General features: G+C 38.3%; 1 protein-coding gene across 1 annotated transcript; it reads left to right on the top strand.

Annotated features, from left to right (window-relative positions):
* Window positions 1-6,570: 6,570 nt before the first annotated feature.
* Window positions 6,571-25,047, top strand: onecut3a (one cut homeobox 3a). The gene is made up of 2 exons (XM_051910773.1): window positions 6,571-7,802; window positions 19,749-25,047. The coding sequence occupies exons 1-2, from the start codon at window positions 6,752-6,754 to the stop codon at window positions 20,051-20,053; spliced, it is 1,356 nt and encodes a 451-aa protein (XP_051766733.1). The 5' UTR covers window positions 6,571-6,751; the 3' UTR covers window positions 20,054-25,047.
* Window positions 25,048-25,194: the final 147 nt, after the last annotated feature.

Genomic DNA, 25,194 nt, shown 5'->3' with positions numbered 1-25,194 from the left:
CAACACTGCTCTGTGCAGACACACACTGCGAGGTGAGCGCGCGTGCGTATGTGTGGCTTGCAGTGGGGGGTGGAGGGCATCTGTTCGGATCTGTCGAATTGTGAATTGCACAATTTAAAAAAAAAAAAAAAAAAATCTCTCTCAGTTGGGACGTATTCGAGGCAGGTGGACGGACGGTTTTGGGGTCACTCAGAAAATGGCGGCGGTAGGTTTTAGCAGCGGCAGGTGCGAGTAACGGAGACAGATATAGGCTACAGAACGATGCTTTTTAAAGGAGCTTTAAGATTGCAGTATATGATTTTGGCCGCAATAGCATTCTCCCTCTCTCTTTCTCCGGGTCACTCTCTCCTTTTTCCCCTCACTCTCACCGGAATTGATCGAGTATGCCTTTTCAATCCATCTCTCCTTCGCCTGTCGCCTAGCAACCGGTGCTTTCTCGGCTGTGGAGGCTGGGAACGTTTTCCCCCTCTCTATTTCTCTCTCACTCTAAAGCCTTGTATTGAAAGCTGAAGGTGCGCACATACACACACGTACACGGATATTGATGACTCTAAATTCACTGCTCTACCAGGAGTTATTACATACTATAAATGAAAACAATTTGCAACATATACAGTAGCCTATGTTGACTTTGCATAAATGCTGAATATGATTATTTTAAGACCACAAAATTTATTTAGCCTACATGTTCTTGTTCACATACTGTTTAAAATTTGTTTTTGGCTTTTTTAAAGTAAGAGTTCCAAAGTTAACCTATTTAAATTTCTCACACAGACAGGCGTGTGCACATTGCAAAATAGCCTAAATTTCAAAAACACATTCATTTTTAAATCTTCAGTGCAGACAACTAATAGGTTAGTAATAGTTACAATAAGAATAAATAAAACATCACCAATCTCAGTTATCAGTGTGATTTCAATAGGCTAAATTGAACTAATATTAGTCTATTAGTGATCAATCATAATAATAATAATAATAATAAAAGGGGGAAAGCAGTGAGCTGAGGTGTCTGACACAATCATGTGGTGTTATGACATTTAAACTTTCAATAAAATTAGATAAATTTCATATTTTCTTTTCATGGCTTTAGAATAGCCTATGCAAAGTGATAACACACCTTAGCTATAAGTCAACAAACCTTACGGAAAAAGAAAAAAAAAGAAAATAGGTAGGCTAATTTAAGAAATGACTGGAAGTAAAATGTCAGGCTAAATATTAATATGCAGCAGAATACACTACCTGCCAGAGAGACATGTTGCATGATAAGCTAAGATCTCCTTTTGTTGCTGCGTTTTACATACTTCCAGACTTTAGGAAAGTAAACCTCATTTTCTTTCGAAAAAATTAGAGGTCGGAAAAAAAGGAAAGTATATGACAATGCGAAAGAGGCTACGATAATCGATATAATCGATCATATTTAAATGATGATGCTGGCTATCCGACTGAGAAGGCAAAGACCTTTCTGGGTGTTTTAAAATGTGTATCATTCACTGTGCAGCTGTACATAAAGAAAAAAAGGATAGCCTACATTAGATGTCAGAATAATATTGCTACATATAGTGGGAAAAGAACACGCGATGTAAATAAAAAATAACAATAAAGAATATTTTAGGTCAGTATGGAAAATATCAAATAAGCGCAAATGACCTAATTTATTTTTAATTTTACACTACAAGAACTACAGTAAAAGTCCAATAATGTATTCATCGTTATCTTATGATGAGCATTCGGCCTAAAAGTATTTTTGACGCTGAATTTATTTCTGAAACTCGACGGTTTGTATGATAATGTAAGTAGGCTGTAGGCTATTGGGTCTAAAAAAAACCTCAAAACTATTTCATATGTAATATTACTTGAAGTATTAATACAAAAAGAAATAGGCTACAATTAAAGAACGCACGTTTCTAACAATGCTGATTAAAATATTTTCTAAACTACGTTTTCTAAAGTTTTAAATGGCTTCTGCTTTTGGCTAAGATGGAGCATTTTCTGATGAAAAGCTTTATACGGGTCCCTGAGATTTCTGCCATACCAATCGATCAGAATGCGGATATATCGATCAGCGACCAGAGCCATAGATCACATGCTCTCTTTCGCAGAGCACTGTCAAATACACAGGTCTCTAAATACACAGGACACACTGAAAACCCGGTTCCACCTGCAGAGCAGGGCTCAGTCTGAGGAAAATGTGAATATTTTAATCATAGCAAGCAAAAGAGATTTGGAGCAACCAAGGGTTATACTAAAAAAAAAAAAAAAAAGAGGCTTATACAGACTGGACAACGTATTTAACATTCATTTGGAAAAATAACCATGTTACACTTTATTTTAAGATGTCAGTTTTACAGTGCAAATATACATTTAAGTACTGAGAAATAATAATTAACTACTTGTACTTACTATAGGGTTAGGCTGTGGTTAAATTTAGTTGCATGTGATTATGCACAATTCTACATATAACGTGTAACAAGGACACTGTAAAATAAAGTGTTACCAATAATCATTAAAAAAAATAAATTAAAAAATCTCTTCGCTTTGTAGAACCCATTTTTACACAAATATATATTCGATATGTTTAACTTGTGAATATATCGTGTGTCGAGTGTTGTAATATCTATACGAAATAATAGCTTACAAGCGTTTCAATCATCTCTGAAGCACAGAAATGATTATTATCATTTTAAGAGTACAAACACCTTTCTTAATTACTACATGAAAATATGACTTTCCAGAGAGCTTGTTTTCAGTTTAAGTTAAAACGAACTTGTAACAAAATATATTTGGCAGAGACAATGCAATATTTATACTTTTGCGCTTCACGTTTTAATTTAAGCGTAAAGGTGAAGCGTAATACCAAAACATGGGTGAGATATTTTAAGTTGTTACAGAGCCAAATCTTGAAGACTTTATTGTCTGAAGAGAAAATAAATTTCAAAGTCTCGCCTAACTCTGCTGCAATGGTCAGTTCAACAGGACTGCTTGACTTCTGCCAATAAACCGATTCAAGTAAATTTACTTTAGGGTGTGATCGATCAGCCAAGTGATACTACTAATGCAGTCAAGCATATTTGAGTCTATCTTTGTCACGCTATGTGATAGAAACTAATCAAACCGACAGAAAGAATATCTGGACCTTTAAAACACACTATACAGCACTCATTTCATCAGCTTCGCAAATCCGAATGACAGGTATGAAACAACAAAATATATTAAATTATGAAATATAATAAATTAGAAAGAAACAGACTTTAAATTAGTTTGAGTTTTTCTTATTCAGGAAAAAAAATCTTAAAGGATTTGTTAGAAGTTCAGTGAAATAACATGTTTTACTTTACTGTTAATTTTGCTCTTTTAATATTTCAGGATAATTAGTTTAAAGACAAATATTGACCTATTAATATTGGCCTATACATATTGGCCTAATTGCAAATTTTAAATATGTCATTATGACCAGGACAACTTATTTTCAAGAGATTTGTGACAAAATCTTAAATTTAATGTGTAGGCTAAATGACTATTGTATGATATTAAATATACAGACACACAATGCAACCGGTGGACACACTTATTAAGCAATTGTGTTTGCAGACTTACACCCTTAGAAATGCAAAATAAAATATTGAGTCTCTGTGGCTTTCCTAGTCTCTATTTGGATATCGACAGCTTTAATATTTCATACTATGTGAGCCACAGGGTACGTCTAGCTCATTTGAATATTCGAGCGAAAATTAAATCAGGGTCTGCTCTCTAATAATTTATGCAGCAAGTACAATGTTACTCTATAAGCTCCTAGACATTATTCAGAGAATCAAAACACTGTTATTAGAGAATAGTACAAAACTTTACCCCCTAAAGAATTCAAATTCAGTTGGGTAGATTAAATATGCAATATAAGCAACCTATCAACCCACACAGGCCCACACAAATAATTACAATTAGAAAAACAGTATCAAAATATATAATTTTAAAACAAAGGCAAATGTGTTTCTTAGTGCAGCATTTGGTAAAAGCATTTTTACAGTTTAAGTAGGTCACTTCCTGAAATTTCTCCAAAATACTTTAAAAATTCACATTCACAATTAATCCGAAAAAGTATGACTCAAATTATTAAAAGTATGTACATTGTCACTCACCATGTTTATAGCACGTTTCTTATATCATTTACTCTGATAAACCATTGACATTCTCTGCAAAAGTTTTTTTTTTTTTTTTGTCACCCCTTATTTTATCTTATGTTTACCTTAAGCAAATATAATAATTTGTAAAAATCGACATGCAGGCAAAGGCACTGTATATTCTGCAATATACGGTTCCAATATCATAAATGTAACGACATGGAATATGAAAACTGACTGTACGATCTTCTCACCAGCAAACGCATCAGCTGTTACTGTGCATCTCTACATTAAACCGCATTCAATTATCCTGTCATAGCAGAGCATGATTTTGTAAATAGCAAGGAACAAATCAATGCAATAATCAATTGTGGTTGTGTCCAGATATATGAGCCAGAAATATCTGAACCCTTTTTGTCGTGTATAGCATAGGGCCGCCTCATAACATTATCGTATCACTGAACCCCTTCATTCATTTAGATGTTTGCAATGAATACCCAATACAATAAACATTTAGGCTTAAGTTGCATAAGGTCAAATAACAAACAGTTACTTAACTTAGAAAAAATATATATCTACATACAATCAAACTTTATGAGAGTATGACAACAGAAATAGTGAAAGGACCGTGAATAAAATTCAGCAAAGATGCAGTAAAGATTTGTGAGCGGCCTAATTTATTTTGCAAAACACTGATTGCAAGGATCAATAAAGAAACTGTGATCCCAAGGATCAAGGATGTTTTTTCTAATGTCATAGTCCTATTCATCATTATAATACAATTTTAATTTCCTATATCTGAATATTTGCAGTGAAGCTAAATGGTGAAGTTAAGCTTTAAACTAAAGGTATTTTCTTGTTGTGTTGTTGCTTTGGGCCTATATGCACGCAAACCATTTTTTTTTTTTTTTTTTTTTTTTTTGGCTCATCCAGAGATCCAAGGAAATTCGACCAAAAAGAAATGGTCTTTTTTGGTATGCTATATAAATATCTTCCGTTTTATTTATTGACTGCAAATAAATAAGTGGGCCGATGATAGTCAATGATAATGGCATTTCACTCTTTGTGAGCCTATTCTTAGAGAAAACAAATATATTACATTTATTACCCATCCCATTCTGAATGATCAATTTATTGATCAGCGGCTGAGGCATTAATAATAGGCGTGAACCGGAAGTGATCATCTAGAATCAAAACTGCAAGCATTGTATTTATTCCTTAAAATTTTATCAGTGTGAGCTACTATCTTGAAAATAAAAATTTAAAATATAAAGGCTACTCACTACCTTTTCACTAACTAGTAGTTTTTAAAAAAAAATACATTGCGAATACTGACAAGTCAGTGGTTATGTCAAAAGACACATGCTCAAGTCTAGTGAATTACAAGGCCTGTATGTAAATGGAACAACAAAGTAAAGAAATTAATGTGATAGCTTACATTTGCATGTTATCCATGAACAATCATCACGGAAATACAAAACAGAGAAATAAGCTACCTTCAACCTTGTCTAATGAAAGTGTTTATTATTTAGGCTTAAAAAAAACAGTGAATATGAAGTGTACGTCATTTTCCTTTCTTTGATTTTTTGCCACACTTTTGTTTCTCTGTTTTAATGTTTATATTTTTCTGCTGTTAATTACATCACATCAGTTTCTGCCACAACATAAAGCCTTATAAAACTGCAAATAGCCCATTTGGTTTCAAGTAAACTTTCAAGCGTTTAACACAAATATGATATGATTAATCATGTGATCTCATGTCGTTCAAAAGGAATTTGACTATCTTATCTACTTGGGTTTGGGAAATCCATTAATATTTAACCATTAAGATGTCGCGCACTGGCGCCAAGTTAAGCAACTTTATCAGGAGAAACCGATGAATCATGTCCATAAAGGAATCCCCAATAATTCACAACAACACAAGTGTGCAGATGTCACCCAACATAAGCTTAAAAAAATAACTCTATTTCGGTCGTTTATTTCAAGACAGCAGAGAGATGAATTGTGAGAGTAAGTGAATCACCTATATTATAGGTGTCTCTCGTCTGTACAACAGAAAGTATTGGTGACGTCAGCCCTAGTCTCAAACTGTGTGAGTGTGCACCCTTTAAAAGGCTTTTGCGCCTTGATTAAGTTTCACAAAGATATTTTTATTCTCTATAGTTCTTTAGAAAACACATGTATTGCCTACTGGTGTTTTAAACAAATCAGAAACCAATAGGCTGAAGAACCTGAATAATGAAACCAACAAAATTAACTCAAGATCCCTAAATAACAAAAATTGGTTCTGGATAGGAAAAAAAGGCGTTTTGCTGAATCTAAGAATCACCGAAGAACCTTTATTTTGTGGGGCGCGCGCGCCAGTGCACACATCTTAATATATTGCGCGGTCACGAGACAGACACTCTCACTCGGTCAGCTTCGACTGTCAGTAGTAAGACGCGCGCCACGGCGATAGATACAAGCGTTTAGACACCAGGCGTACGTACATGTGCGTGGTGAAATGCTGGATTGACTAACACTGAAGATCTCGGGGATCAATGGCGCGCGGCTTTGAGATCGTTTAAAATTTATTGGAAGGGAGAGTGTGAGAAAAAAAGGAAAGAGAGAGAGGGGCAAAACAGTGTCTTTCAACAATGGAACTTACAATGGAAAACATTGGGAATCTGCACGGCGTGTCACACTCCCATCAAACGGGGGACTTGATGAACTCTCCTCACGCGCGGCAGTCGACGACACATAGGAACTTGGTGTCATCGCACGGGAGGTCAGCGATGGTGTCCAGCATGGCCTCAATACTGGACGGGGCCGGGGAGTATCGCACGGACCATTCGCTGTCCGGTCCTCTCCATCCAGCGATGACCATGTCGTGCGATTCAAGCATGAGTCTGAGCAGCACTTACACCACCCTGACGCCGCTGCAGCACCATTTGCCTCCCATATCCAACGTCTCAGAGAAATTTCACCATCACCCGCACCCTCACGCTCATCACCATCCCGCGCACCAGCGTCTCGCCGCCGGGAATGTCAGCGGCAGCTTCACGCTGATGCGGGATGACCGGGGCCTCGCGTCCATGGGCAATCTATACGGCCACTATTCCAAAGACTTGTCCGGGATGGGACAACCTTTATCGCCTCTTTCCAATGGCCTTGGGTCTTTGCACAACTCTCAACAGACTCTGAGCGCGTACGGTCCGAGTGCTCACCTGGGGAACGACAAGATGATTTCCACGGGAAGCTTCGAGTCCCACGCTGCGATGCTCGGCCGGGGCGAGGAGCACCTGGCGCGGGGTTTAGGCGGGCATGGGGCGGGCATAATGTCTTCTCTCAACGGCATCAACCACCACCACCACAGTCACTCGCACTCTCAGGCGAACGTGTCGGTGCTCTCGGAGCGGGATAGGCAGGCAGCAGGAGGCGGCGGACAGGGCGGTGGGTCAGGGCAGGTGGAGGAGATCAACACCAAGGAGGTGGCTCAGCGAATAACGGCGGAGTTAAAGAGGTACAGCATTCCACAGGCCATCTTTGCCCAGAGGATCTTGTGTCGCTCTCAAGGAACTCTCTCGGACCTCCTGCGGAATCCCAAACCCTGGAGTAAACTCAAGTCAGGTCGGGAGACGTTCAGACGGATGTGGAAGTGGCTGCAGGAACCCGAGTTCCAGCGCATGTCAGCCCTTAGGCTTGCAGGTGAGTGAAGGTCACTGAAGTCTCCTCGTGCAAAAAAAAAAAGGAAATCAAAACAGTCCCACAAAATCTATATATATTTGTTTACCTTTATCTCCTTGCATTATCTTCAATTATGTAATCAATACTTTGTGCATGGTCCTAATATTCTTTGTTCCTAATATTTGTGCTCGGTTTCTCACGGTTCATCTAAAGGCATCAGAAAGATAATAAAAATACAGACGATATGAATTAAACTTTCAACATAGACAAATAAGCATCCTTAAATGAACTAGAAAAAGTATTTCAGAGGCATCTAAATATTTGCTATAACCTGAAAAGAAAAGGAAAAAGGAAAAACTGCTACTTATTTATTATTATTATTATTATTATTATTATTTCTAAATAATTTGGTTTCACTGATTTCAAGACATTAACAAGCATTGGTTTTGCACCAACCTGTCATCAATAGTTCCTCAGCTTAATTTCTTTTCATAAATGTCCTCTTTTCATTTTACTTCAAACTAAAACAATATAGTCAACTGTGTAATCTTGACCTTAAAATGTGCCCACAGGAAATGTATACAACTGAATAAAAAACAGTGTGTGTACTGAACATTACCTTTGATAATGGTTGGAATAGAGGCCGCTGACCAGTCAAAACTCATCGCCTCACGTCGTATTTCAGTTGTGGGTTCAATTAACCAGGATATAGTGGCATATTTTAGTTCCAGTCAATGCCCCGTTGAAAAGCACTTAATGGAATGTAAATTGTTCCTTTGCGCATTTAAAGTTGTTCTGGTAAATAAAGATTTAAACGCTATTCAATTGTCCTCTTAAGTGCCGTTGCTGTTAAAGCTAATTGGGCATCGAGATTTTTTTTTTTCCTTCCACACCCTATTAAAAGGTGGTTACCCTAAACGGAAGACGAACTCTCCACTGCTACAGGTAGTAACTTAGAGGTATGGTAACTCAATGCCTTTCGGGTAAACTTCCAGTTCCACAGGCCTTACACTTTACAATGCGTCCATATTACCAACAATTCATGATACTATGATTAATTACATGAACACTGTAAAGTGTGACCCTTAAAATAGACTACTATTTATATATAGATATATTATATATGCTTATAATATTTTAAATATTATATGTATGAATTATTTATTTAAAAGATTCTTCTACAAACATTTAAGTTTTTAGTTAAATTACTGTTGTCTATTGACTATTGCGGAAACCCCAGCATTCCTGGAATAAAATAATACCTTTTATAAAATAAAAGCCCTTGCATGTTCCGGATCTATAGTAAATGTATCAATGAGGAATTACTATGCTATGCAAATAACAACAGCAAGTGCAATTTAAATGAGCCATTATGCACAGCGAGCTTGTAGAAGTTGGGGGGTTGTGTTTCAGAGTCTGGGAATACTCGTTCACTACATCAATCAATAAATTCAAATTACTATTCCAAATTCATCACAGTCACAAAAATCAATGCCGTGGCACTGCTTGGCTAATGTGAAAATGCCCGTGTCTGTGAAATCATTTGGTATTGTTCTTCTGGAGAGCTGAAGAGGTTTTTTTTTTTTTTTTTTTGACAGTAGGCATAGTTCGTGCAAGTTAAAAAAAACAACGAGAATTTTTAAAATATTTAATAAAAACGACAAATACAAGCAGCATAGGCAATATAAGGCACATCAGATGGGTCGCTCGTTTAATTCTGACAGAAAAAGTGCAAACCTCAAACAATACGCAATGCGCAATGTTTAAAGATTGCATTAACGATGAAAAACAATTCGTCTCAGCATCTGTGCTGTTTTCCACACTCCATCTCAATGTATTTGGCCCAATCAATACAGCGATCAATAAAGATAGCCAGTACATCTATCAATTATACCGGCTCAGCACTATCTCCCATTGGACTCTAGATTTACCTAGCCTACTGTTTCGTTAGGAGGAAGGATGTAGATTTTTCAGTGTATCGTGCAGTCTCTCCTAGTCATATGAGTGCAAGAATTAAAGGATAAAACAATATTAAAGTCAATCTGTATTTATACGCAATACACCACGACGGGAAGTTTTTTCCCCCTTATATAAATTTAAACCAAATGTAATTTAAGGCCTATCCACTAAATTTCTTGAATAGCAACCATATGTGAATTATACTCACCACATTGCCCATCTGACAATCTCTGTTAAACTAAATAGAGAAGCTCTCTCGTATGAGCGCAATCAATCAATTTAGGATTGGTAGGCCTACTACAAGCTATATATACACACACCACTTTAACACTTTTTAAGTGGAGTGTTTGCTTTTCACTCAACATCATCCTCCTCATCCTCATCAAAATGACTTCCAGTCTCGCCTCCAGTTCCCAGCCCACGAGGATGGACGCAATTGATTTAGGATTAGCGAATCGAGGCATTTTCAGGGGAGACGGATTTTGGCAGGCCAAGAAAATGATCGATGCTGACCTTAATAATTGATAGAGCCAGAAGTGAAAAATGAAGATGCGGTCACCTGTTTTATAAACACATGGAAGCCGTTTTTTAAATATGATTATTCAAGGGTGTTCGAAGAGAATCTTTTACTCTCAAGCAAATTCCATGACCACGCCTGCACCCAATCCGATGTGATTTAAAACGGTCTTGCATCAGAGTTAGGGTCTATATAACAAGCAGTGAATTTATTGATTTCAGTAGCTAGTTTTGCTATTTCAATAGCTTAATTGGAACCAAACTGGAGAAAATTCACTTTCGTCACCTCCCACCTTGGCCTAGTGCATTATTCTAATTTTAAAGCTGGTTAGGGTTTCTCAATGGCGCGGATTATTTAAGAACTTTCAAGGGTTCTAATTTTAAAAGAATCTCTCTGTTCTGTTGAGGTTCTTAGCCAGTTTGTTTTTTAATGCGAGCTAAAGGACAACTGTATTAAAGACGTAAAACGTAAATCTTAAACACTAATGTTTTTCGTGATAAGTAAATCTAAAAATAGTGCTGTCTTGGCAATTTACTGTCCGATAGGCCTACTGATCCAAACGGAGCAGCGAACTGTTGCTATGGTAACCTACGTACGCGAACTCTATATTTTAATCTAACTTTTGTGATTAGCCTACTTAAACGCTGCCCAAAAATGTATTCTAGGCGTACTTATTTATGAAAGAATACATACATGAGAATATAAGATTTTATGTATTATTTGCAAACAACGTGAACGCGCACATAGCTTTCGCTAGAGTCGTTACTATAGGGCGATTCAAATTGATATGTCCACATATGACAGATATCTATTCTGCTTTACAATGTGATATTACAATACAACCTTATTTGCAACCTTTTTTTAAAAAATTCTGTAGGCTACAGTAAAGGCCATTATGGCAGTAAGGTCTTATGTAAGCCCGTAAATAATTCACGTCCAAGTTCTAAACCACCTCCTTACTCCTGTTCTGTAAAATAACTGAGGACAGAGTAACAGATGTACGCGCCACCATAAGATCTAACATTGTTGCTCTATAATGCGTGCAGTACTGTCTCCGCGAGCTTAGATTTTCATGATCAATCTCTGTGCTCGCCCGCCAAAATGGATCGATAGGAGAGAGTGACCTTTAAATCAAATTGCTAAGAGACCGTGCCGCCTAGGAGGAGAGCATCAAAGGGTTAAATTGCATTGCGTCACCACTAAATTTTACCAAGGGGGGGATTTAATAATTTTATCACAGCTGATATTACAGAAAAACGCCTCCAAATCGTTTGAGTCACGGCACAAAAGCACTTGGGCATGTAGTAAATATACTTCACTTTCTGTCTTATCTGATGCATATTATAAAGCTAGTTCCACTGCGTGCAGTAATTTATTTCGCATCATTCTAAAGAACACGTGCAAATCTTGCTGGTGCAATATAATTTAAATGGAGTGATCAAATTCATTTGCATTTACAATTTGCCATAATTCATGGTAACTGCTAATGGTAAATATACAATAGAATTATAAAGGGTATTATATTATTAAGTTACTTTATAAATATATATATCTGCATTTTACATACAATGAATGCACAGCCTTTTATTGGCAAAACAAAAATGTAAACATTAAAACTAGCCAGTGTGGTCAGATACAAAACCACATGTGTTCTCCAGAGGCTGAGAGACTAGCTGGTTTCTGACACATCTTGAGGCATCAAGGGCCATTTAACAGAGCAGTGACTCTATTGGTGTGCCATTACATCATTTACAGACACACTGGGCCCACAACCTGCTAAATTTGTCAATCAAACCATCTTGTAACAGCTGTGAAACCCAGAGCCCAACAACGTTTAGTAGCACAACACCGTTGAAAGTTTTAGTCCATCAACATTTTGAAATATTCTGTAAAGTTACAGTCTTACAAATAAAGATCCTAATAATGATCCTTTAGGACAATCTTCTTAGAATATCCCTTCAATAACATTTTTTGATGTTCATGATTAAAAGATCATGTTCTTGATGGTTTTCCAGACCGGAATATTTTTGACTGGAATATTTTTTTAAAGAAAGTGCAGTTGTACATGTTCAATGACAGCTTGAGCCCACACAAGAAATGAAACCTATTGATTAATCCTGTGGTATTTTCAGAGGTTTTAAAATGTTCTTTCAAGACTTTGTGCAGGGTGTTTGGTCCCTCAACCCTTCAGACCTCTTAAACCCACTTCACTGTAATTGTAGGTCAAACAGTCTTTACAACCAAACACATTCCATTGTGTCGATATGCCTATTAGAGCGGATGTTTGACTTAAACAACAGTTTTATTAGACCGTTCAATTATTGATCTCACCACAATAGTCATGTGTTATGATCATGTCAACATTAACAAGAAATGCTTAGTTCTTAGAAGAATCTGCTTGTACAGTAGTTAGACCACAGGTTTGGCCCTTTACCTCGCCCACCACCCACCTCTGTGGCTAACTCAGCAGAATCGGCCCCTGTCAAAACATCGACCTTTGAGACGATTAGCACCAAGTCACGCTGATAAAAATAGCAAACATCCAATAAATCAAATCAGAGAAAAAGATAAAATCAATCAATGATAAGTCCTAAAGAAATGGTAGCTTACCAGTGAGTTGTTTAAAAGGTGAGAGACTTTTAAAAGTCAGGTGCTTGTTTAGTCAGGCCACCTGATAGAGAGAGCAGCTGGAAAAAGGTGTAACCTCATTAGTAATGTTTTAGAGAGACAACAAGCCTTACTCCCAGCATAACCCCACATATCAGCTGTTTACATTAGTGTTTCCCAGACCCCCCAACAGATTATCTATTATTAATTCTGATTTCCACGCACTATTGTTAAATATATTTACACAGCACACAGGCATACTCATGCTAAACACACCCCTGCTTATCTACAGCAGAATAGTTGCTGATGATAACAATTCATGTTCATACAAGGGAAATTTCATGACACACTGACTTTTTAAACACCGTTGGATAGGCCTCTATGGGAGCCACTCCGCTCCCAATTTCAGCTCAGCCGCACTCTATGCATCGATCCTAGGCAGACTGGTCGGCTGAGCGGCGCGGCCAGTCATCGATCCCTGCACTCCCTCAGTCCTCCCACTTGAAATCCAAGAGAGCACGCATACACCTCCAGCTTTCACAGGAGACACCATTTATTTATTTATTTAGAATTTGTGAAGTCAAGAACCCTTGGACTAAACCCTTGGAGTTTGGTTATTTTAGTTCCAATTAGCCGATAATGATGAAACCAAGTTTAACCCTCAAAGACAAGAACCTGCCATGGGCTTATGAAGCTAAATGTAGTCCTATACTTCAAACATGAATGACTCTCTTTGATGAGTAGTACAATGTTTGCCCCATACATTTCACTGTACCTTCAAAGGCACACACTGTATTCTGCAATATCAATAATTTATCATATGGCAACAACTCCTATCATAAGCTTTGAACATATAAGAAATCAGAATCAGAAATCAGAACTGCAGTTTATAAAGCTTATATAGACCTTATGCACCAGAGAAAGGCACGCAGCCATCTTTAGAAAACTTCAGTTTTTGCGGTAGCTCTGTATATTTCTATGGCGTTGCTGTCAAAGAGTAAGCTGGTAAAGGGGATTAATGCTCATAATAATTTAGTTAATTCTACAATAAGTAATGTTTGAAGCGGATGTCATAAATGTCATTTAGACCAAGATTTTAAAATGAGCAGTTTATTCATAAATCCTGTAAGATCTTACCTTCATGCTGTGGAAATACAAACCAAAAGACAGAACACAACGAGCGCAGCGCTCTGAAGCTGACATCACGCCATGTTGAGTTCTGGGTAATGGTCTTGTTTAGATGCCATATTAGGAGGACCGCGCTGCCTTTCTGCTTTTGAGTTTAAGGCAGTGTTTTGATTTTCTCGTCATCTTTCAGGGAGAAAATTCCCCTCCGTGACCATGAGAAAGTGAATATTTACAATGACAACAATAAAACTTTAGTTACATTTAAACGTTTCCAACAAAGAAATGGATCAATTTCTTTCAACATTTCTATCTGTACATTTCTACCATGTGACGGCTGAAGCAGCAGTTAGCGCCCAGCATGTGACACTGTTTTCATGGTAACTCCAAAACTACAATGAAAACATCAAATTATCATGCAATGCAATAAAATAGCTTTTTTCCCTGCAATCGATGCGATGAAGAATGTGAATATTGAATTATATTAAATATTAAAACATACATATTTCTTCTGTGGAAGTCTCAGGACCAAAAAATGTTTGTTGACGATACGATGTCCTTCCTGCCTGTCAACATTTGTATTTCCATACCTCCACGCACCCTTCTAGCGCAGACATCACACGTCATCAGTGCGTTCCGTAATGCTATGCAGAGTTGTAGACAGACAGTCACTGAGCACCACAAAAAAAAACAAAAAAAAACAACAGATGCCTTTTACAAATGGCAACCAGTGACGTTCTACCCGGAGCTGTTCATGTCCTCGGACTTATGCATTTCTGTGTCAACACTGTCATCGCCGAAATTAATCTGCAGCAGTTAGGTGGTACAAGTAAGAGCTCTGTAAGTTGTTTACGTTCATTATTATTGTAATGTTGTGTTCTTTGAGACATGAGGTAATTTAACACCGTCTCTCACGTTGCTTTGAAGAATTTGCTGCGTGTGTTTATGTGTTTTGAAGGAGGCGTGGCTTTAGAGAGCGCTCTGAAGGGAGATCTCATGCTTCAAAGCTAGCTTGCTATTGTTAGCCTCTCCGAAATTGCCTACCCTACCTTTAAAAAGTTACCATAGTTTAAAAACCTGTAATATTGAGTTAATACATATAAAAACAAACCAACACACTCTCACCTTTAAAAGGCTATCTTATTTCTTCGGCAGTTTAAATCTCAGCGATTTTTACAACCAGAGACTGAAAAAACATGTTGACCATTCCAAGATGGTGGACGCCTTGACATGGAGTGGAGTGGTCGAATCTGGTGCCCTGTCCCAAATGGCACACTTATGCACTTACGGTCTTGTAGACTTAAAATGACTGCCACATGCACATGTGCTTTAAGTCCATGAGACCATAGGGTGTCCCATTTGTCATTTTAGGTTTCAGAAGGGTGCTCATGATGCACACTTTTGCCAAGCCCGCACTGCGAGCTCTGCAGCAGATTTCTTCCCGAAAGTCAAAGCGGCGTTACGTCACGAAAATGCGGACTCGTAGGAAGACCGCGAGTGTTTAGGGTGCCATTTGGGACAGGGCCTACGTACATATCTATGCTCTATCCACCTTTTTCCTAACTTGCCTACTGCGTTTTAGATGTAGGCTATTTAGATTTAATAGGCTACACTTAAATGTAGGCTACTAAGAATCTCTCATTTTTCTCCCCAAATCCTCATGTCTCTTTCTATCACAATGACGGAAATCACTTTGAATTAATATCACTCAATGTTCTAGTTAATTAACATTTTTGATTAAGGCAACGTGTTACATAGGCCTAATACAGATATATTGATATTTAACACGTCTGCAATATTGCTGCGGAAATAACCAGGGGTTATTCGTGGTCTGTAGTAATCTGTTAATGCTTTTACACTTTTAAATGTCCTTTTAATGTTTGACGGTTGAAGGGTGAGTAATGTGATCTCAGCCTACAAAAATGCTTATTGCGTTCATAGAGCGAACCTTTCGCTTATTGTTTACAAGTTATAATTCGCATAAAGCATCATGTGGCGTATAGGAAAAAGTTGGATAGGCTACCTTTCACTGTGGGTCATAATTCGCAAACACGCTGACTATTCTCTTAATGAAAACTAGCCTACATCTTTGTGTGTCTTAGTTATAACATTTTATAAGGATGATTACATTTTCTTTGTTTTAGTAGGCTAATGTCTTTAAAATCCTCTTCGTCAACAACACAAAGATTCTTAAGTAAGTTCATGGCTAATGATTTGCGATAATGTCACGGCTTCAATACCGACTTTAACAGGTTGAGCTGTTATTTCAAATGACCTGAATATTAGCATACCGATCTTTCCTTATTGCATTACACTAAATTTAGTCGAGTATTTAGAGAGAGCCTTGAGCACACTCTTGTTTACAAGAAAAGCTTACCAATTAACACAAAACTAGCTACTAGCAGACGAAAAAACAAAACAAAACAAAACAAAAAACACGGAAGCCTAAAATGCCAACTCAATTTTCTAACTCTAAGCTATTCGTAACTGTGGTCTTGTTTTTTATTCATTTTTATCAAATAAGCCTATTTTAGACAATGTGCAGGCTAAAGATTAGGCCTAGGCTATAAAAGTTTTCAAACGTGTTCTTGAAAACAGCAATACAAGCATAAAAAGTGCTAAAAGAAAGATGAGGAATGGTTAGTCTAAATGCTCTCATTACAAAACGCATTTGTATATACACAATCGAATAGCTTAAGCCTCATTTATTAAAAATAAATAAGCTTTCTGCTGACATTTGCGGTGAATACGGAGTAATTTAAAGACGTACCTGCGATTGGCCAATGTCCCACATCGAGACTAATTAACGCTATCATAGGCCATACATAAATGGATGCTTGCAGCTGTGATTTTTTTAGTCATTATTCTGAATCATACTGCAGTGTGTCCTCATTTGTCATTCCCCACACTGCACAGCACGCAGTGCTATTAAATTGGTATTATTTCGAATTTAGACTTGGCGCCCCATTGGTACAAGGCAGGCATATCGTAGTTTCTGGCTCATTACCAGAACAATTTTCATGGAACTACAATTAATTAAATGAAATGAATTTCAAAAACGAATTATTTACGGATTTATCGATCGGTATTGAACACCACAGGCCAACCCCGCTATCATCGGTGTGTTGCAAGGCATGCAAGTCAGAAACTATACACTGCTAGAGAACGTAACAGTCGTAGAAAAGTATTTTTGAGCATCTCAGAGATTTGCGTACATGAACATCTTAGTTCACGAAAAGGGTCCGCCTTTCATGTGAAAACAATGAAAAGCTAAAGTCAATGTTATTCGCAAAATTCTTTTCTAGTCAACTCATATTGTAGTTAACTATAATGATTATTTAAAAATGGATATTTGTAGAAACAGCATTAAATTATCTTTCTATGAACAGTGTCATGACCTTGAGTAGGCTACAGTTTAATTAGCCTAACTGTAGGCCTAAATCTGTCAAGTTATTTAGGCCTATCTGTCAAGTCAAATGTTATTTATTTTACATTTAACTTTAGGAGGCACAACACAACCTATTATTTTAAATGGATTTCTTTGTATGACAATGATAATTAACATTAAAAATGACATTTTCAAAAGACAAATGCACCCATTTTTTTGTGGAACGACCGTTGCGCTCAACTGCAACAGAAGAGGAGCCAGGTGAAAACCCTTCAATATTTTGTTTTGCGTAATTAATTCAAATAACTGTAAAATGAAGTTTGTAAAATGAAGTTTCTTTCTTTATTTTGAAAGAAGGAAAGACTACAGTGTGTTCTGTTTAGAATTTGTGAAATTTATCAAACGTGCTAATAAGCGAGAGTGTCAAAAATTCCCTCCGAATGCTTCAATTCACTCTTTGTCACTCATTGGCTTATTTTTTTCTGTACAATATATTTGTGGTTCTGTCCCACACTCTGCTCACTGTAGCTCTAAAGTCTGCAGCTATCGATTTTTTCCTTTTCTACGCCGAGCTTGGTTCAGTAATCAGGGCCCCCTTCCCAACCGATCGATCAATATTGATTACAAAATCTTACGCCTGTAAACCGTTTACACCAGGGAATAGCGCCAGCGACACCTGCTGGTTGACTCAGGTTATAACACAAAACACAGCTTTCTAGGTTTGTTGGAGTAGGCCTACTGAGGGGATATAGGCCTAAACGTGTGGTGTTGGAGAACTGAGAACCACTGTCAAAAGGCAAATGACTTTCAAAAACAAAAGGCTCCAGTAAATCTTGCTGAAAGGTCGTCTACGTCAGATACGCTGAGGTTTGCTTTTTCAGGCGTAGTTATTTCAGTCGAGCACCACAGACGACTAATAACAATTTAAAAGGCTTTAAAGCTTCATCATTCACTTTAGACTCGGCGCTCCGAGACACCTTTATGCGATATGAATAATCTTATGCGAAAACAAATATTACAGGCACGTTAGTACCGTCAACATTTAAACGTTACACTTCAAGTGTACAATGCATTTAATGGCGTGCGCGCCCGCGCGCGTGTAAACGCAGAGTGGCTGATATAGAATCTGAATATGATGGATGCGGTCCAGGCAGTTAGACGCCTGTAGTAAACAGATTTGACTGCGAGAGGTGACGTGATCAATGGGCCTCAGCTCAGTGTAATTAGATACATGGCACCACAGTTTGGCTCCAGTCACTCCACAAACGCACACAGATAGATAAAATCGGAGTAAGACGCAAAGAGCTGCTGCTTTTAGGTGACTTGGGCGACGGAGGTAAGAAATTAATGATCCATTCAAAAATAACGCTGAGAGAAGCAAAAGGTCTGTGAGTGCATTGGAGAACAAAACAATGCAAATAGGCGTAAATGTAAAATATATAAAATATGTTAAAAAAATACATGTTACATAATATAATTGCAATAAAGTCACTTTAGTAAAATAAATAAATAAATAAATAACATTCACATAATAAAATTTGGACTTGCAAGCATTGTAAAACATTTCTTGGCATACTCATGTTTCCTAATGCTTTGGTACAACACTCGCAATGTTTACTGCCCTCAAGTAGGCAGCCAGAATCTCTCTCTGTGCGTTGCCAGGACAGAAACATACAGGGAGGTGGTGGTGTGAGTTAAAGGCAGTTTGAAAATACCCTGCCTCTCTTAGGTCTGTGCCCTCCAGTGGCCTCTGTTTGAAGTCGCAGACTACAGACCTGCTGGAGGGGCGTTCAGACCGAAGTCTCTGTGGACGACCCCACCTCCAAAAACAGACACATACACACTAAAATAGGATGAGTCAATACCCCCTTGCGTCTTTCTTTTTCATTTCTTTCTCTCGCTCGCTCTCTCTCTCTTTTTCTCTCATATTTCTTTCCTTCTTTCTTTCACTCTCTTTTCTTTCTTTCTTTCTTTCTCTCACACACAAAGACCCCTACTTTTGTAAAGCAGTCACTCCCTCTCCTACTGTGAGCGCAAACTGCATTAATATTGAATCAAACAGCAGTGTCTCCAACGACCAGGCTGAGGTGCTCACCGCTGGCCTGCTCTGTCTGCTCTCTTTAAAGGGATGATTTTTGACCTCCGGGGAGATAGAATGGATTTGTCTTAAATCACTATTAATCCACAGCCAAACAGGAGAGTCTGAGCATTTCGACTCCCTGCAAAGTCGTTCATCTGTGGAATTTGCTTTGAAATAGGGCATTTCAGTATGTAGAGCAAACATGAGGCTAATGAATTTTTTTCCTCTCCATTTTCTTTGTCTACTTCCCTTTCCCTGAACTTTTCTTATTCATCCTCCTGATCCCCACAGCCTGCAAGCGTAAGGAACAAGAGCAGCACAAGGAACGCAATATGGCACCCAAGAAGCAGCGCTTGGTCTTCACCGATCTGCAGCGTCGCACGCTCATCGCCATTTTCAAGGAGAACAAGCGGCCCTCGAAGGAAATGCAGCTGACCATCTCGCAGCAGCTAGGCCTGGAACTCAGCACCGTCAGCAACTTCTTCATGAACGCGCGTCGCCGCTGCGTCGACCGCTGGCATGAGGAACACCATCACGGCCATGTAGCCAGCCCCGGCCAGCCAGGCACCTCCGCCACCACCTTCTCCAAGGCTTAAATCTTAAACCCCTTTTTCCCATGGGCGGCTGAGACTGGATTTTCATTCCTCACATAGTCACCCGTTGCGTGCCAATCAATCCCACTGCTGCCAAAAAAAATGGCAAATTTTCACGTAAATGCAACCTTTTACTTCTTTGGGACTGTTATTAAATCAAGCCAAACATCTCCACATGGAAAAGCACCACATCATATTCACATAAACCACAAAAAAAGTGAGCGGAAGTGATCTGTTAGTGCGCTCTTCGTGCAGTTGAGGACAAACGAGCACTTTCACAGCTCACAGCACAGAAGGCTTGTTACTCAAGCGAGGTTGTCAAAGAAAGCCACCACCTGCATCATCACTCTCGGGCCCACGGCGGCACAATTCCCTAATGGCCAGTTGTTTCTCTGAGGCTCTCAGATCATATGCTAAGCTAATGAATTGAGAGACTAATCGATACAGACAGAAAAGCGAAGGACGTCGACCTCTACTGAAGGTGAAATGGAACAAGCTCCCGCAACAAGGACTCGCGTGTTCACCCAGCCCGGCTCTCCATACGGTTTATTTTGCACAGATGGAAATGGAGGGCTGCCTGGGCAACGACGTTTCACTGCACTTGTGGTTAATGCATGTTCACACAATTCAAACTGTCCGTAATGCAACAAGCAAATCAGTTGAGAACTGGCATCAGGTCTGGAGACAAAATACTGGACCATTTTCAGCAATGGTGCACCCTTTCTGATCTCGAAAAACTATGACATTTCAGTTATGAATAGAATATTTTTCATTCCGTATAGATACAAGATAGGCCAAAGGTCAAGACAGGTACAGCCAAACACAACGAGAGGCACATTTTAAATGCGTGTGGAAATATTTGTTACACAATGGTACATTCACACACAAATGAAATATTACTGACAAATCAAATGTTATGTTTATCCTGTGAAGTGGACAAGGGGTAAACACAGTCCAAAACGTTACATAAAATATAGTGCCAATAATGTTTGCCTTAATATAAAAGTTCACATACCCTCAGCCAGAGTCCACACCCAAACCGGCATTATGTGCCATAGCAACCAACAATCATCTTTTAAAAAGAATCAGAATCTTTTTTTAAAAACAAAAATTATGAAAATGCTTTAAATCATTCAGTACAGTCTGTAATAAAACCAACTGAAAAGGTAGGGATATCTTTACAGCAACACAACAGAAACAGAAAACAAATCCTCTTTAATCCCCTATTTTTCTCTTGATCTGTCTCCCACTTCCTTTCTCTTCATAATATTAAAGCGGGTAATTGGTACAAAATATTTCTATTTCTTATTAAACCTGTGATTCATGCATACGTGAGGCATTGATCATTTGGAAAAGAAAAAAAAAAAGAAAAAAAAAAGGACTTTCTAAAAGAATAAACAAACTTGGGAGGACTGCAGCTGGACATCTCTGCATTGCATGTGAACTACCACAGGTCATAATGGAAGGAACTTTCACTGACCGTGAAACAGATATTGCTCTCTCGGCTCTGTTGAACAGTAAACAAAACAAAAACAAGAATTCCACCCGAAATTCCTCCGTAAAACCTCGAAAAACCCTGCCAAAATGGGTGTGAAACAAGGGCACAACCTTACCTCCGTTGGGAGATGTTCAAAATCGAAGAGGAGTTTTTTTGTGTGTGTCTTTGAATGCAACAGTAGCATTTCTGGAAATGTTGCAGGACTTGCTGAACAGATAAACGTCGGCACTGTTAATGCAAAAATGCTCTGAGCATTGGAGTTATAAGCAGGCCCAGATGGAATCTGCGGAACTACGGTAGAAAAATCAGTGGAATTCTGCGGAATGAATTCAAACATGATGCAATGTGTAGCTGAAAGCATAATCAAATTAGCCAAAATATTTAATAAACGAATATTCAAGCAACGGCAGATGTGTAGGATTTTGTGAATGACTGGCATTCAGATTCTGTGGAAAACTGTGGAAATCCTTCAAACAGAATTATGTACGCAGATTCCGTGTGGGCCTGGTTATGAGCATTAAGAAGGAGCAGATTTGAGCTACACGAATCAGCGGGCATCTATATGTACATTAGCTGATAAAACTGACCTTTTGTTTGTAGTGAGAACCAGTGTGGCTACCTCACTGAGCTGGGTGGTTTGTGAAACAGCCACTGATACCAAAGATTCTTTGACCTGCCAATCCTGTGCTGCCAAAGGGAGGAATACACACAAATACCAAAACCCCAAAAGCATAACCAAAGCTGTTACAGGTGCAAACAAACAGACAAATGGACTTCACACATAAAGATAACATTTACATACTCTCACAGTGCAGTCAGACTGCATAGCACCACACTGAGGGATGCGGCTGCTATGCAGATTGAGTTGAGTGCCTTTTTCCTTCAACAACGGGTGGGACTGCTCTGGAACACACACACACACGTACACACAGAAGCACACGAACACACCTTGGGTCAGTTCACACACACAGAACGCGTTTAGGTTCAATTTCGCTACTTTTTAATTATTTTTCTGTTTAAACTTGCTTTAGCCTACACTGACGTTTTTGACCGTTAAGCGTTTCGAGGCTTTTCAGTGTCTCGCGCGGGACCGCCGCGATTTAAAGGTGCAGCGTCGAGTTTAAAAACGCGTTTCGAGATCGTGTGCCATTTTCCACAAACGCAAAAACGCGTTTTGTGTGAACAGCACCGTGCACAATTACTCGAACATACAAGTGTACACTATTTAGGCATACAGATATTGAAGCACGGGGTGATTTTGACGTTAGTTTGACATAAACTGGTGTTTAAGCACTTTATAATGCCAACTTTATTTATTGTTTCTGCACTATCACTTAACTGAAATTATTTGGGCTAAGAGCTCTGTAAAAACGCCCAGCTTTCTTTCGCGTTAGGCTTGTCTCTATTTTATGTGCACTGTCAGATACTCGCAAAATATCTTTCAGTGTTAGCATTTCTGATGTCATACACCCTGATTTCACTCAAAATGCCTCAGTACTGTACCCTACCCACATATGGTCTATTTTCATGAGCACTAATATCTTAAATAAACGTTAATCTGTTCAACATGGTTCGCTACAACTAACATTTTACATTGATTTAGGTCTAGGACAGGTTTAAAATAAAATCCTGTTTTTGACAGTTTGCTTATCAAAGATTTAAATAGCTGTAAGTGATTCAGGAGAAGAGGCCATTTTAGAAGACACATTGAACCATTTCCCTCTTATATTTCTCCCATTGGAAACCACATGGATTTGGCAGGAAGGTGTTGACAATTGATTCTGAAATACCTCAAATGTTTTGTGTAAAGTTTATGTAATTTAGATTAAACTAATGCTAATTACAATGAGTACACTAACACTGCTAAGACTAATAATAGTTAGTTTTTGAACTTGTGACTTGAAGCTTTATACTGTTAAATTGTGTTTTTGTTGGTGGTGTTGTTTGGTTCACTCATTTGCCAATTTCTTGTTTATTATTATTATTATTATTATTATTTTGATCGATGGTGGTACATAATTCTTTATAAAAGAAAGACATTTGAATGTTTATAATGAAAGACATGATGCGAAGGAAAAGGATTTGAGAGTGAAAGAAAAACAGAACATAGAAAAATGACAGAAAAGAGCAAAATCACAGTACGCTGAATTTCCAATATATGCATCAAGTTTATTTCTAATGATTTCAATTTCAGCATTTGTCAAACTTTAACTTTGTTAATTTCTTTTTATTTAAAGCTAACTCGATTGTGTTAAGTGCTCCTAACATTAATTTAAAAGATAATGAAAAAACAAACTCCTCCCATTTAAAGTGGCGGGGACACTTTTTTCTGCATGATTATTGTATACTGTATAGAGTAAAGCTGGATCGACCTGGACTTTGGTGGGAGCGACTAGGATGAATAGACCCCGGGAAGGTTGGAGATGGGTGGGAAGGGTGGTAAAGGTGTTGGAGGGGTCTTTGTTTTGTAGAGTTTTCTGTCACTGTTGTTTTTCACTGGTTGTGTGCATGTATTGTTGCAGCCCTCTCTGCCCTCCTTGTATTTCTTTTATGTATATAACTCTTTAGTGGGGCATGACCGTTTATCCTGGGCAACTGAACTTGGTCATGGACCTAATGTACACACGTCTCCTCTTCTGAAATGTAATCTAGTGTGCATTTGTTTACATGTGGCGTGTTTCTCGATTTGGGTTGCACACCATTTCACGCAAAACTGGAATGCTACCAGCCAGTTTTTTTGCAACAGACCCCTCCAACCAGAAATGGTCTCTCATCGACTGTAAAACAGCATTACGTACATCATGTTTCTCTCCGGGTCTGTCCGCAGATCCAACCCCCCCCCAGTCACACTGTGCTCTTCCTCTTCTGTTACCTGTCAATCAATCAGAACCAAGTGTCTTTGTGATGGTAGAAGACAATCAGTTTCAAAACAAGGAGAAAAAAAATGGTAGAGAGAAGACAGGCTGAGAGGAGGAGAAGAGGAGAAAAGGAGGAGGAAAGAGGCTCATTGGTCACAAGTAGGTGACCACTGCCCTATTTAGCTTGCTGTGGTGCTTACGATGTGCAACATTAGCTAACTTTGCAACTGCTCTTCCCTGTAGATTTGAATAGTAAAGCATAGGAAATATATTTAACATCTATAAGAAATTTTAGCCACCAAAAATGATTAGTTTAATGCTAATCATGATGCTAACACTAATGTTCACTTTAGCATCTAGCTACATTGTCCTCTCACCCAGCTACTCCCACACTACTGGAACAATTGAAAAGAGCTAGCGCAGGCAAGTGCTAACGTTTGCGCTAACAATGCTCTCTAATAACCACAAATCAGTCAATAGAGAGCTGCTGAGGCTGGTTGACTTTGCACAGAGAACTATGCAAAAATACAACAAAAAGAAAAAGCCTTTACCTCAATCTTAATCAATGTCGCTGGTTCAGGCTCTTTTCCAGTTCCTCAAACTCCACTTCAGTCACCAGGATAACTTGAAATGTTATGTACCTGCTAAACAAACATTTTAAACTAGTCTGAACTGGTTTGCTAGGATTATTCAATCTGTTTTTTATATATATATATATATATATATATATATATAATTGTTTTGGGTGCTTGGCCGGCTGGGAGACAGAATTTAGCAGTTTAGCCAGA

This window comes from Ctenopharyngodon idella, chromosome 10, assembly GCF_019924925.1.
Source record: "Ctenopharyngodon idella isolate HZGC_01 chromosome 10, HZGC01, whole genome shotgun sequence".
Taxonomy (NCBI): Eukaryota; Metazoa; Chordata; class Actinopteri; order Cypriniformes; family Xenocyprididae; genus Ctenopharyngodon; species Ctenopharyngodon idella.
This window is presented reverse-complemented; position numbering and strand designations above follow the sequence as displayed.

Bases quoted from the DNA above. Each gene is read 5' to 3' on its own strand.
- onecut3a (XM_051910773.1), top strand. From the start codon at position 6,752: ATGGAACTTACAATGGAAAACATTGGGAATCTGCACGGCGTGTCACAC. The intron at 7,803-19,748 runs GTGAGTGAAGGT...TGATCCCCACAG, and splicing joins GTCAGCCCTTAGGCTTGCAG to CCTGCAAGCGTAAGGAACAA.